The sequence below is a fragment of the Procambarus clarkii genome, chromosome 14 (genome assembly GCF_040958095.1).
Source record: "Procambarus clarkii isolate CNS0578487 chromosome 14, FALCON_Pclarkii_2.0, whole genome shotgun sequence".
Taxonomy (NCBI): Eukaryota; Metazoa; Arthropoda; class Malacostraca; order Decapoda; family Cambaridae; genus Procambarus; species Procambarus clarkii.
The window spans coordinates 17,559,393-17,575,149 of NC_091163.1; the positions used below are offsets into that span (position 1 = coordinate 17,559,393).

Below are 15,757 nucleotides of genomic sequence, written 5' to 3' on the forward strand. Positions count from 1 at the left end.
CTATTTGTGCTTTTTTGGGGTTGAGCTCTGGCTCTTTGGTCCCGCCTCTCAACAGTCAATCAACTGATGTACAAGTTCCTGAGCCTACTGGGCTCTATCATATCTACATTTGAAACTGTGTATGGAGTTAGCCTCCCACACATCACTGCATAATGCATCTACCTGTTAACTACTCTGACAGTGAAAAGGTTCCTTCTAGCATCCCTGTGACTCATTTCGGTACTCATTTTCCACCTGTGTCCCCTTGTTCGCGTACCACCAGTGTTGAATAGTTTATCCTTGACTACCCTGTCAAAACCCTTGAGGATTTTGTAGGTAGTGATCATGTATCCCCTTACTCTTCTGTGTTCCACTTTCGTAAGGTGCATTTCTCGCAGCCCCTTCTCGTAACTCATGCCTTTTAGCTCCGGGACTAGTCTAGTGGCATACCTCTGAACTTTTTCCAGCTTCGTCTTGTGCTTGACAAGGCACAGGCTCCATACTGGGGCCGCATACTCCAGGATTGGTTTTACATATGTGGTATACAAGATTCTGAAGGATTCCCTACACAGGTTCCTGAATTTTTGTTCTGATGTTAGCCAGTCTCGCATATGCTACAGACGTAATTCTTTTTATGTGGGCTTCAGGAGACAGGTTTGGTGTGATATCAACTCCTAGATCTTTCTCTATGTCCATTTCATGAAGTACTTCATCTCCCATTCTGTATCATGTGTCTGGCATTCTGTTTCCGCCGCCTAGTTTCATTACTTTGTATTTACTTGAGTTCAACTTGAGCAGCCGTTTGTTGGACCATTCATTCAATCTGTCCAGGCCATCTTGTAGCCTCCTACTATCCTCCTCTGTTTCAATCCTCATAATTTTTGCGTAATCAGCAAACATTGAGAGAAACGAGTCTATACCCTCCAGGAGATCATATACATATATCAGAAACAGTATAGGTCCAAGGACTGACCCCTGCGGTACTCCACTTGCGTTGTCTCGCTAATCTGAGACCTCACCCCTCACACTGACTCGTTGTCTTCTGTTGCTTAGGTAATCCCTTATCCAATAGAGTGCCTTGCCTTTCACTCCAGCCTGCATCTCCAGCTTTTTCATAGTCTCTTGTGTAGTACTGTATCAAAGGCTTTCTGGCATTCCAATAATATCCAGTCTGCCCATCTCTCTCTTTCTTGCCTGAACTTTGTTGCCTGGGCGTAGAATTCAATTAACCCTGTGAGGCAGGACTTAACATCCCTGAACCCATGTTGATGCTGTGTTACAAAGTTCCTTCACTCCACATAATCCACTAGCTTTCTTCGCAGTCTTCTCCATCAGCTTGCATGGTATGCAGGTTCGGGACACTGGCCTGTAGTTCAGTGACTCCTGTCTATCCTCTTTCTTATATATCGGGACTACATTAGCTGCTTTCCAAATTTCTGACAGTTCCTCTGTTGTCAGTGATTTGTTATACACTATGGAGAATGGTAAGCACAGTGCTTCTGCGCCTTCCTTTAGTATCTAAGGGGAGATTCCATCTGGGCCTAAAGACTTTGTCACATCCAACTCTTGTATCAACTTCCTTACTTCCTCAGTGGTAATCTCAAACTCTTCCAGTGGTTCCTGGTTAACTATTCCCTCTCTTATCTTTGGAATTTCTCCTTGCTCTACAGTGAAGACCTCCCAGAATTTCTTATTCATTTCCTCACACACCTCTTTGTCGTTTGTAGTAAATCCTTCTTTTCCTATCCTTAATTGCATAACCTGTTCCTTTACTGTTGTTTTTCTCCTGATGTGGCTGTGCAGCAATTTAGGTTGAGTCTTTGTCTTACTCGCGATGTCATTTCCGTATTGTCTTTATGCCTCTCATCCAGACATATTCATTCCTGGCACTCTGGTATCTTTCTCTGCTCTCAAGTGTCCCCTCTCAAGTGTCCGACCACACCAGTGTACTGTGGTCGCTCATTCCTACTGGGGCCTCAAAACCGATTTTCCTTATGTCGGAGTCGTTCAGAGTGAAGACTAGGTCGAGTCTCGTTGGTTCATCGTTTCATCTCATCCTAGTGGGCTCTCTGACATGTTGGCTTAGAACGTTTCTTGTTGCCACCTCCATTAGTTTGACTCTCCATGTATCCACTCCTCCATGTGGTTCCTTGTTCTCCCAGTCTATCCTTCCATGATTGAAGTCCCACATGATCAGCAGATGGGATCTATTTCTACAGGCAGCAGAGTCTGCCTTCTCAATTATAGCGTTAACTGACGTGTTGTTGTTTTCATACTCTTGGCTGGATCTTCTGTCATTTGGTGGAGGGTTGTATATCACTGCTACTACTACTTTTGGTCCTCCCATTGTCATGGTGCCTGTGTGTGTGTGTGTTTACTAGTTGTGTTGTGTTTTTACGGGGGTTGAGCTTTGCTCTTTCGGCCCGCCTCTCAACTGTCAATCAACTGTTTACTAACTATTTTTTTTCCCACACCACACACACACCCCAGGAAGCAGCCCGTGACAGCTGACTAACTCCCAGGTACCTATTTACTGCTAGGTAACAGGGGCACTTAGGGTGAAAGAGACTTTGCCCATTTGTTTCTGCCTCGTGCGGGAATCGAACCCGCGCCACAGAATTACGAGTCCTGCGCGCTATCCACCAGGCTACGAGGCCCAGATGTGTGTGTGTGTGTGTGTGTGTGTGTGTGTCTGTGTGTGTGTGTGTGTGTGTGTGTGTGTGTGTGTGTGTGTGTGTGTGTGTGTGTGTGTGTGTGTGAGTGTGTGTGTGTGTGTGTGTCTGTGTGTGTGTGTGTGTGTGTGTGTATGTGTGTGTGAGTGTGTGTGTGTGTGTGTGTGTGTGTGTGTGTGTGTGTGTGTGTGTGTGTGTGTGTGTGTGTGTGTGTGTGTGTGTGTGTGTGTACTCACCTAGTTGTACTCATGCATTCCATTTGTCAACCACTCTGACACTAAAAAAGTTCTCTCTGGTTCATCCCCTCCTCTCGTTCTTGTCGGTCCCATGACGTGTTGACTTAGAAAGTTTCTTGTTGCCACATCCAGCAGCTTAGCTCTCCATGTGTCTGGGCCTCCATGTGGGTCTCTGTTCCCCCAATCTATTTTCCCATGTTTGAAGTCTCCCATGATTAGCAGCCTGGATCCGTTCCTGCTAGCAACACACACACAGTGTGTGTGTGTGTGTGTGTGTGTGTGTGTGTGTGTGTGTGTGTGTGTGTGTGTGTGTGTGTGTGTGTGTGTGTGTGTGTGTGTGTATGTGTGAGAAAGAGAGAGAGAGTGTGGGTGTGTGTACTCACCCAATTGTTCTTGCGCGGGTAGAGCTTTGTCTCTTTGGTCCTGTCTCACAACTGTCATTCAACTGGTGTACAGATTCCGGAGCCTACTGTGATCTATCATATCTACATTTAAAACTGTGTATGAAGTCAGCCTCCACCACATTACTGCTTAAGTGCATTCGATTTATTAACTACTCTGGCACTGAAAATAATCTTTCTAACGTCTCTGTGGCTCATCTGGATACTATGTTTCCACCTGTGCACCTTTGTTCGTGTCCCACCCGTGCTGAAGAGTTTGTCTTTGTCCACCCTGTCAATTTCCCTGAGAATTTTGTAGGTGGATATCATGTCTTTCCTTACTCTTTTATTTTCCAGTGTCGTGAGGTTCCACTACTTTAATCTTTCCTCGTAGCTCATACCTCTCAGTTCCGGGACGAGCCTGGTGGCGTTCCGTTGAATCTACTTTAACTTTGTCTTGTGTTTACCTAGGTATGGACTCCTGGCTGGAGCTGCATATTCCAGGATTGGTCTGACATAAGTGGTACACAGGGCCCTGAACAATTCCCTACACAAGTTTCTAAAGGCATTTCTCTTGTTGGCCAGTCTAGCATATGCCGCTGATGATATCCTTTTGATGTGGGCCTCTGGGGACAGGTTCGATATGATATCAACCCTCAGATTTTCTCTCTATTTGACTATTGCAAGATTTCACCTCCCAGATGGTACCTTGTGTTCAGCCTCCTCCTCCCTTTGCCTAATTTCATTACCTTACACTTTCCTGAGTTGAACTTTAGCAGCCATTTTCTAGACCATTCCTCCAATTTGTCCAGGTCACCCTGTAGTCTCTGTCTATCTTCATCCGTCGTGATTCTTCTCATAATTTTTGCATCATCCGCAAACATTGAGAGGAACGAGTCTATACCCTTCGGAAGATCGTTTACATATATTAGCAACAGGATGGGTCCAAGTACTGAGCCTTGTGGGACTCCGCTGGTTACGTCTCGCCACTCTGATGTCTTCCCCCTCACCGTTACTCGCTGTTTCCTGTTGCTTAATTACACCCTTATCCACTGGAGCACTTTCCTTTTTACTTTTGCCTGTTGCTCCAACTTTTTTAACAGCCTTCTATAGGGTACTATGTCAAAGGCTTTCTGGCAGTCCAGGAAAATGCAGTCAGCCCACCCTTCTCTTCCCTGCCAAATTTTTGTTGCCTGGTCATAGAATTCTATTAAACCTGTGAGGCACGATTTACCATCTCTGAACCCGTGTTCGTGATGGGTTACAAAGTTATTTCCCTCCAGATGCTCTATGAGCCTTTTCCTCACGATTTTCTCCATCACTTTGCATGGTTTACAAGTTAAGGAAACTGGCCTGTAGTTCAGTGCCTCTTGCCTGTCACGCTTCTTGCATATTGGGACTACGTTAGCTGTCTTCCAACTTTCTGGTAGGTCTCCTGTTTCCAGTGACCTGTTATGTGCTTCTGCACCTTCCTTTAGTATCCATGGTGAGATTTTGTCAGGCCCAACAGCCTTTGACACATCCAGTTCCAGCAGACACCATTTGACCTCATCACTAGTGAGGTCAAATTCCTCCAAGGTTGCTTGGTTTGCCTCCTCCTTATTTAGTGCAGGGGCTTCTCCTTGTTCTATTGTGAAGAGCTCCTGGAATCTCTTGTTGAGCTCTTCACTTACCTCCTTGTCATTCTCTGTGTATCTGTTCTCCCCCTCCACACACTGTGTGTGTGTGTGTATGTGTGCATGTGCGTGCGTGTGTGCATGCGTGTGTGTGTGTGTACTTACCAATTTGTACTCACCTATTTGTGCTTGCAGGATCGAGAATTGACTCTTGGATCCCGCCTTTCCAGCCATCGGTTGTTTACAGCAATGACTCCTGTCCCATTTCCCTATCATACCTAGTTTTAAAAGTATGAATAGAGATTGCTTCCACAACCTGTTCCCCAAGTGCATTACATTTTTGCACTACTCTCACGCTAAAAGAAAACGTCCTAACATCTCTGTGACTCATCTGAGTTTCCAGTTTCCACCCATGTCCCCATGTTCTGTTATTATTACGAGTGAACATTTCAACTATTTCCACTTTGTCAATTCCCCTGTGTATTTTATATGTTTCTATCATATCTCCTCTCTCCCTTCTTTTCTCTAGAGTCGTAAGGTCCAGTTCCCTCAGACGTTCTTCATATCCCATCCCTCATAACTCTGGGACAAGCCTCGTCGCAAACCTCTGAACCTTCTCTAGTTTCCTTATGTGTTTCTTTAGGAGGGGGCTCCATGATGGTGCGGCATACTCTAAGACTGGTCTCACGTAGGCAGTGTAAAGCGCCCTAAAAGCCTCCTCACTTAGGTTTCTGAATGAAGTTCTAATTTTCGCCAGCATAGAGTACGCTGCTGTCGTTATCCTATTTATATGTGCCTCAGGAGTTAGATTAGGTGTCACATCCACTCCCAGGTCTCTTTCTCGAATCGTTACAGGTAGGCAGTTTCCCTTCATTGTGTACTGTCCCTTTGGTTGTCTATCACCTGATCGCATTTCCATAACTTTACATTTACTGGTGTTGAACTCTAGTAGCCATTTCCCTGACCATCTCTGCAACCTGTTTAAGTCCTCTTGGAGGATCCTACAATCCTCATCTGTCACAACTCTTCTCATTAATTTTGCGTCATCCGCAAACATTGACATGTATGATTATACTCCTGTAAACATATCATTTACATAAATTACAAAGAGAATTGGGCCCAGCACCGATCTTTGAGGTACTCCACTCGTTACTGTTGTCGGAAAATCCGACACCAATTACTAATATCATGCAATTGCAGATAACATTGCTGCATTGTATACACAAGTTAACCCATAGAAAATGTAGCTTGTAGTGGAATTTTCCATCAATAGAAAACGGGATATCATTGCCACATACTATTATAAATTTACCAGCTATTCTGCTGGGAATTATTCTTAAATACATTAGTCTTTGGACTTTACCATCATAAAAACATCTCATTTGAATTAATTTAATTATCAGTATTAAAATAGATTAAATGTGACCCTTCTATCACTTACTGACATCTGGACAAAGTAGGCCAGTAGTAGTGGTGAGGGAGGGGTCAGCCATTGTTGTTAGACCAGAGTCGTTGGAGCGAGTAACAGCTCCTATAAATTCTCTTGGACGAAGTGTGACGAAGATCAAAGTAGTGGTCTTCCATCATCAACACGCTGTCAACAAATACAAGGGAGGTGTCTTTCCGAAACCCGTTTATCTATTCATTTTTGGCCATTAATGTTAGGTAGATATTTTGGGCGAATCGGTGAGAGCACAAATGATCAACTCAAAAAAGGTAATTAAGCCTTGGTCTTTCTAATTCATTGTGCAGTGTTTTTTCTGATATAGCTGTCATATATTAGGATTCTGGCTTTACAGCTAGTGCCGTTGACAGGTCAAGAAGAGGAAGCAAGCTTTGTGTATCAGTTACTGGGTGATGGAAGCTGCCTCACAGAGGATAATTTGGTGTCTACATCCTAGTTATATCTGGTGGACTAAGCCTGCTGTATTTATTAGATAAGGAACTTCTTCTATGTATACTAATATATGTAGTTTAATACTGTACTTTGCTTGGCTGCATATATATATAAATTCAATATATATCCCCCCTAATGTGTACTGGATTGATTTGTGAGATTATTGCAGAAATACAGTCCACTTAACATCATACCAATTGCTATCAAAGTATATAAATTAACGTAAAAATAAATTCTATATAAATTCATATAAATTAAATATATATAAATCTCACTGGTCGGTTCCCACAACTTTTTGCCAGTCCGACTTCTCGCCCATTACCATTACCCTCTGGCTCCTTCCTGTTAGGTAGTTCCTCACCCATGCTAGGGCCATTCCGCTTACTCCTGCCTGCCTCTCAAGTTTGTAAAGCAGTCTCATGTGCGGTACTGTATCAAAGGCCTTTTGGCAGTCAAGAAATATGCAGTCTGCCCAGCCTTCTCTGTCCTGCCTTATCCTTGTTACTTTGTCATAGAATTCTAAAAGGTTTGTTAGGCATAATTTCCCTGTCCAGAACCTTTGTTGGTGCTTGTTTACAAACCCAATGCTCTCCAGGTGCTCAACAAGTCTTAGCCTAATTATTCTTTCAAGTATTTTGCAGGGGATGCTTGTCAGTGATACGGGTCTGTAGTTAAGTGCCTCCTTCCTATCACCTTTCTTGAAAACCGGTACGACATTTGCCTCCTTCCAGCAACTGGGCAATTCCCCCGACATAAGTGAGTCATTAAAGATCATTGCCAGAGGCATGCTGAGAGCCTGCGCTGCCTCTTTTAGTATCCACGGTGATACTTTGTTTGGTCCAACCGCTTTAGTTGCATCCAGTGCTAACGACTGTTTCATTACCTCCTCTGCTGTCACCTCTATATCTGATAGCCTTCCATCTAGGGTAATCTCTTTTAACAAAGGGAGCCACTTAGGCTAGGTTGTGAACACTCCATGAAAACGTGCATTCAGTACCTCGCAGATTTCCTTGTCGCTTTCTGTATATGCCCCTTCTGTTTTCCTCAGTCTTGTCACTTGGTCATTTACCAACATCTTCCTTCTTATATGGCTATGTAGTAATTTAGGTTGTTTTTTCGCTTTGATTGCAATATCATTCTCATAATTTCTTTCCGACACTCGTCTTATGTGAATGTAATCGTTCCTAGCTCTGTTACATCTAATCCTGTTGTCGTCTGTCCTTTGTCTTCTGTACTTCCTCCACTCCCTCCTGCTTCTCACTTTTACTTCCTGACACTGTCTATTAAACCATGGGTTATTATATTTCCTCCTGCTTTTTTCCTTTACTGTTGGAATATATCTCTCTTCAGCCTCCTTGCATTTCCATATGACTTGGTTCATCATATCTTGCACAGTTTTCCTCTAATTTCTTCCTCCCACTGCACTTCTCCCAGGTAGTCCCTTATACTTCTGTAGTCTCCTCTTCTGTAATCAAGTCTCCTTACTCGGACCTCTTGTCCTTTGGTCACAATTTTAAGCTTCATCATGTATTCAAAGACTAGGACACAATGGTCACTGGCTTTTAGTGGTATTTCATGTTCTAAATGCTCGATGTCTTCTACATTCTGGGTGAAAACGAGGTCTAATAGGCTGGGCGTATCCACTCCTCTTTCCCTAGTGCCTTCCTTCACATGCTGTGTTAGGAAATTCCTGTCAATAACGTCTACCAGCTTCGCTCCCCAGGTCTCCTCCCAGCCATGGGGATTCCCCGTTTCCCAATCTATCTCTCCGTGATTTAGGTTCCACATGACCAGCAGCTTCGCTCTCATTTTATGCACGCTATTGTTGCTGCCCTCTGCAGTTCATCTATACATGCCTTGTTGCTGTCCTCATACTCCTGCCTGGGTCTTCTACTGTTTGGTGGCGCATTATAGAGTATCAAGATTACAATCTTTTTCCCATCCACTGTCAGAGTTTCATGTATGTATGTGTGTGTGTGTGTGTGTGTGTGTGTGTGTGTGTGTGTGTGTGTGTGTGTGTGTGTGTGTGTGTGTGTGTGTGTGTGTGTGTGCGTACTCACCTAGTTGTACTCACCTAGTTGTGCTTGCGGGGGTTGAGCTCTGGCTCTTTAGTCCCACCTCTCAACCGTCAATCAACAGGTGTACAGGTTCCTGACCCTATAGGGCTCTATCATATCTACATTGAAACTGTGTATGGAGTCAGCCTCCACCACATCGCTTCCTAATGCATTCCATTTGTCAACCACTCTGACAATAAAAAAGTTCTTTCTAATATCTCTGTGGCTCATTTGGGCACTCAGTTTCCACCTGTGTCCCCTAGTGTGTGTGCCCCTTGTGTTAAACAGCCTGTCTTTATCAACCCTGTCAATTCCCTTCAGAATCTTGAACAGATGACACAACAGATGATGTCTGTGTGTGTGTGTGTGTGTGTGTGTGTGTGTGTGTGTGTGTGTGTGTATGTGTGTGTGTGTGTGTTTGTGTTTGTGTGTGTGTGTGTGTGTGTGTGTGTGTGTGTGTGTGTGTGTGTGTGTGTGTGTGTGTGTGTGTGTGTGTGTGTGTGTGTGTATGTGTGTGTGTGTGTGTGTGTGTGTGTGTGTGTGTATGTGTGTGTGTGTACTCACCTATTTGTAGTCACCTATTTGTGCTTGCGGGGGTTGAGCTCTGGCTCTGAGAACTCGCCTAATTATTGTTGATAGTATTGGTGGATGACCACCACAACAGGGGATAGATGACCACCACAACAGGTGATGGATGACCACCACAACAGGGGATAGATGACCTCCACAACAGGTGATGCATGACCACCACAAAAGGTGATGGATGACCACCACAACAGGGGATGGATGACCACCACAACAGATGATGGATGACCACCACAACAGGGGATAGATGACCACCACAACAGGTGATGGATGACCACCACAACAGGTGATGGATGACCACCACAACAGATGATGGATGACCACCACAACAGATGGATGACCACCACAACAGATGATGGATGACCACCACAACAGATGATGGATGACCACCACAACAGATGGATGACCACCACAACAGATGATGGATGACCACCACAACAGATGATGGATGACCACCACAACAGATGATGGATGACCACCACAACAGATGATGGATGACCACCACAACAGATGATGGATGAGCACCACAACAAGTGATGAATGATCACCTCAACAGATAATGGATGACCACCACAACAGATGATGGATGACCACCACAACAGATAATGGATGACCACCACAACAAATGATGGATGACCACAACAACAGATGATGGATGACCACCACAACAGATGATGGATGACCATCTCAACAGGTGATGGATGACCACCACAACAGATGATGGATGAGCACCAAAACAAGTGATGGATGATCACCACAACAGATGATGGATGACCACCACAACAGATGATAGATGACCACCACAACAGGTGATGGATGACCACCACAACAGATGATGAATGACCACCACAACAGATGAAGGATGACCACCACAACAGATGATGAATGACCACCACAACAGATGGATGACCACCACAACAGATGATGGATGACCACCACAATAGGTGATTGATGACCACCACAACAGGTGATATATGACCACCACAACAGATGATGGATGACCACCACAACAGATGGATGACCACCACAACAGATGATGGATGACCACCACAATAGGTGATGGATGACCACCACAACAGGTGATGGATGACCACCACAACAGATGATGGATGACCACCACAATAGGTGATGGATGACCACCACAACAGATGATGGATGACCACCACAACAGATGATGGATGATCACCACAACAGATGATGGATGACCACCACAACAGATGATGGATGAGCACCACAACAGATGATGGATGAACACCACAACAGATGATGGATGACCACCTCGACAGGTGATGGATGACCACCACAACAGATGATGGATGAGCACCACAACAGATGATGGATGACCATCTCAACAGGTGATGGAAGTCCACCACAACAGATGATGGATGACCATTACAACAGATGATGGATGATCACCACAACAGGTGATGGATGACCACCACAACAGATGATGGATGAGCACCACAACAAGTGATGAATGATCACCTCAACAGATAATGGATGACCACCACAACAAATGATGGATGACCACCACAACAGATGATGGATGACCACCACAACAAATGATGGATGATCACCACAACAGATGATGGATGAGCACCACAACAGATGATGGATGACCACCACAACAGATGATGGATGAGCACCACAACAAGTGATGAATGATCACCTCAACAGATAATGGATGACCACCACAACAGATGATGGATGACCACCACAACAGATGATGGATGACCACCACAACAGATGATGGATGAGCACCACAACACATTAAGGTTCTCTAAACTCGAGCAAAATCTATTTCAACAGCTGCCCTGCAGTCATTAGTTCACACATATTAATTACATCTTAATTCTACAGTTGCCTGACTCCAATAATGCGTTCCTCAATTTGGTCTTCAAATAGGTACTTTTATACAACAATTAATGATAGTTGCAGTTGCAACTATTCTCGCTGCAGGGAGAGGAGAGAGAGTGAGAGAGAGAGAGAGAGACAGAGAGAGAGAGAGAGAGAGAGAGAGAGAGAGAGAGAGAGAGAGAGAGAGAGAGAGAGAGAGAGAGAGAGAGAGAGAGAGAGAGAGAGAGAGAGAGAGAGAGAGAGAGAGAGAGAGAGAGAGAGAGAGAGAGAGAGAGAGAGAGAGAGAGAGAGAGAGAGAGAGAGAGAGATTTTGTAAGTCATGGCTAACTTACCTAAGATAAGAACGACAACACACAGATGTAGCGACCAGCTCTCACTCTCCATGCTGGCTTCCATCGATCTCCCGTCTCCCTGGCGCTCTTCTATCACTTCTTCTCTCGTTATGCAACTGTTTATTGACCGTCTTCAGTTACGGTAACTTTTAAAATTATATTTTTAACAAAAATGTCATGTTTGGTTTTGCTGCATATTATCTTGCATTTTTCCCCTTCAGATATGCAAATTTTTTATTTTTTTGCTCCATTTCTAACTTGAGTATTTTTGTTGTCTACTTTTCATCTAATTATTAGTGTATTTATGAGTATTTATGGGAATTATCAGGAAGAGGAACGACTCCTCCTTTTCTTGCACTTCCTCAACACTTCACATTTTCTTTTACGACACCAATTAATGATCCCTCGAACACGAACTCTGACACAGCCACATCTTCTTTGCTTAAGCCTAGTTCAGACCAGATCCCTGCATCTTCAAAGGCAGGGGGAGTTAAAGGGTTAAATCCGATAAATCTTGATAAAATCTGTGCATCATCAACACCGATGGAAGCGGATTTCTTTCCGGATCCACCCCACTCTAACCGTCAGCACTGATGAAAGGCGAATTCATACCAGATTGCCGCATCATTAGGAGCATGAGAAGAGGCAGCATCCGGATGTGCCGGAGGCTGTGAAGGATTAAGCATCACTCCTCTCCCGGTCACGGTTCTTCTCAGGCCTTAAACACCTGACCAGGGATGGAATTTTCATTCTGAAAAAAAATGGATATGTTTATTTCGTTTGGTTCGCTGTGATTTACTTAATAAGAACAATTACTTTTAATAACAGATTAATAACTGGAATTGGTACACGTATTAAATTAAATGAACATATAGTGGGGGTAATATTGTTTTGGTCTTCAATTATCCCTAATTTTGTTTCCCCATTCTAACTTGCAACTAATACAAGCAACTACATATGTGTGTGTGTTTGTGTGGAAGTGTCCACATTTCAGCCCACATGAGTGGAAGTGGAGAGAAATAATGTCAGTGGAGATGGGTATGGTGTGAAGATATATTTAGTGAAGAGTGTGCGTGGCCTTCTCACTTTCGTCACAGTGATGAGGCGAGACAGGAGAGGTGTGTGAGGGGGAGATGAGTTGGGAATGGTGTTTGTGAAGGGTTGATGGAAGAGTGAGTGTGTGTTTGTTTCGAGGAGACGGAGATGGAGTGACAACGGAAAATGAAGAATGATATGTGTGTGACGGATCAGATTAGTAGATTGCTGGGGGGAAAGTGTGGCTTTGTGTGGCGGAAAACAGGGAGATAGTTTGGCTTTATGTGTCATAATATTCGCTGTAAGGTCAACATAATTATGCAAACATGAACATGAGGTGTTGCACTCACCATGGCTTGTTTGTAAATAGAAAATCATCCTATCATGAAAAAGAACATTATAAACCACAGAAGAATGTGAACCACTTTCTATGAGCCCTTCGACTGAGCAATGAACGTCAAGTGTTCGTTTTCCCTCCCTATTCCAGCAGCAGTAATTATAGAGACTTTTTTTTAAGTTATTTAAAAAAAATGGGTTGATGGTATTGTTGGAAATCAAATTAACGAAGAGTTATGGTGTACTGAGGCAAGAAAAAGCTCTAAACCTGCAGAGAAGAGTTAAAATTCGCCTTTTTCTGTCCTTATTTGTTAGAATTAAATTAAATGAACCATCCAGGAAATAAGTAGTAGTCACTGCTTCTAAATTTTTTAGCATATTTCAAAACATTTAACAAAATTCTCACTCTATACACAAAAATTAACATTAAAATAAATCCGCGTGGGTGTTCTAGAGAGTGAACAATCTGATCCACATAGTTGACTTGGAATAAGGACTGAGAAGGCATAATAATAATAAGGCAATATACCAAGAACAAAATAAGTGAAACTGTAGGTTACATCAGAACCCATCCTCCTGCTTAGATAGTATACCAATTGTGACGGTCGTCAGAAGTTAGAATTCCTACGTTCTTTTCTTTTAGATAGTAGTATACTGACTAGTAAGGAATTATTTTAAAATAAATGTAGTTAAAACACAAACTTAAATATTTCTAGACCTAGTATAGCACACATATGTACTATATTAGGCGTCAGATATCGTGTATTAGGCCTAGGGAGGTTAAGATTGGTTGGTTCTAGTTGGTCAAAGCAACACAAGTAAAAAAATAGATTTCCGGTTTGTCCAACTCAATAGTTCAGATTTCTTCGTTCTAATTTCGTTGTACGTCGGTATATATACTACGGTCCTCATCGTTACTATTGACTCTAGGCACAGAATAAACACCATGTGACGAAATTGTAAAAAAAAATATAATTATTAATTTCTTATTATAGAGACCATCTCTCCCAACAACTTCCCATTGAAGAGGTTCTCTTTTGACTGTGTTGATGATCGAGAAATGTACTTAGGTCTTCTTAATAGAAATAATTTTTGATATAAAGCTTCTTTAGAATAATAAACAAAAGTGCACTCCAAGAGGTTCCAAGTTTTCCTTAGCAAACAGCTCTTCATACAAAGGATTCTTTGGTATTATGAACAATTTTACAATCAAAGGTTTGCTTAGGTCTTGCTAACTTAGGTCCTTTAGCATCGATTGGATGCTAAAGGTTCTTTGAACAATACACAAAAGTCAATAAAAGAAATAACATATATGAGCATTCTTTAATTATTTAAAGATAAGTAATTGAAAAATACCTGAAATCGAAAAGCTCGATAAAAATTAATTTAATCCCAAAATATGAACGCGTTGGAATTTGCCAAAATCAAATAAGAGCAAATTTAAATTCCTGTTCATCACATCGATATAGACAGCTGGATTATTTAGAATTAACTCCCCCCCCCACCCCCCCATCCCCCATCCCCCCAAAAATAGACCAACTAAAGTGTTTTAACCCAATAAAATTTCCCTGCCTGCAAAAGACATCTACATCAGATTACACCAGATAGTCAGTAAATATAAGAAAATAAGAAAAAACTAGTTAATAAATACACCCCGAGAGGTTTACCAGGGTTTACTCCTGGACTAAATTATAGTTGGTGATTGGTCAGTAAACTATTGTGGTGGCCATAATGACCAATTGTGGTGGCCATAATGACCAATTGTGGTGGCCATAATGACCAATTGTGGTGGCCATAATGACTAATTGTGGTGGCCATCATTACCAATTGTGGTGGCCATAATGACCAATTGTGGTGGCCATAATGACCAATTGTGGTGGCTATAATGACCAATTGTGGTGGCCATAATGACCAATTGTGGTGGCCATAAAGACCAATTGTGGTGGCCATAATGACCAATTGTGGTGGCCATAATGACCAATTGTGGTGGCCATAATGACTAATTGTGGTGGCCATCATTACCAATTGTGGTGGCCATAATGACCAATTGTGGTGGCCATAATGACCAATTGTGGTGGCCATAATGACCAATTGTGGTGGCCATAATGACTAATTGTGGTGGCCATAATGACTAATTGTGGTGGCCATAATGACCAATTGTGGTGGCCATAATGATTAATTGTGGTGGCCATAATGACCAATTGTGGTGGCCATAATGACTAATTGTGGTGGCCATAATGACTAATTGTGGTGGCCATAATTACCAATTGTGGTGGCCATAATTACCAATTGTGGTGGCCATAATGACTAATTGTGGTGGCCATAATGACTAATTGTGGTGGCCATAATGACTAATTGTGGTGGCCATAATGACTAATTGTGGTGGCCATAATGACCAATTGTGGTGGCCATAATGACCAATTGTGGTGGCTATAATGACTAATTGTGGTGGCCATAATGACCAATTGTGGTGGCCATAATGACTAATTGTGGTGGCCATAATGACTAATTGTGGTGGCCATAATTACCAATTATGGTGGCCATAATGACTAATTGTGGTGGCCATAATGACTAATTGTGGTGGCCATAATGACTAATTGTGGTGGCCATAATGACCAATTGTGGTGGCCATAATGACCAATTGTGGTGGCCATAATGACTAATTGTGGTGGCCATAATGACCAATTGTGGTGGCCATAATGACCAATTGTGGTGGCCATAATGACTAATTGTGGTGGCCATAATGACCAATTGTGGTGGCCATAATGACTAATT

The 15,757-nt window shown here is 42.8% G+C and overlaps 1 protein-coding gene across 2 annotated transcripts in view; it reads right to left on the bottom strand.

The window, feature by feature from the left end:
- LOC123771034 (matrix-remodeling-associated protein 5-like) overlaps positions 1-15,757 on the bottom strand; it is a 123,640-nt gene that overhangs the window by 48,349 nt on the left and 59,534 nt on the right. For both annotated transcript variants that reach the window (XM_069324410.1, XM_069324409.1), the window contains exon 2: positions 11,612-12,362. In XM_069324410.1, coding sequence (XP_069180511.1) covers positions 11,612-11,675 — 64 coding nt within the window. In that variant the 5' untranslated portion in view covers positions 11,676-12,362. The remainder of the gene's footprint in view (positions 1-11,611; positions 12,363-15,757) is intronic.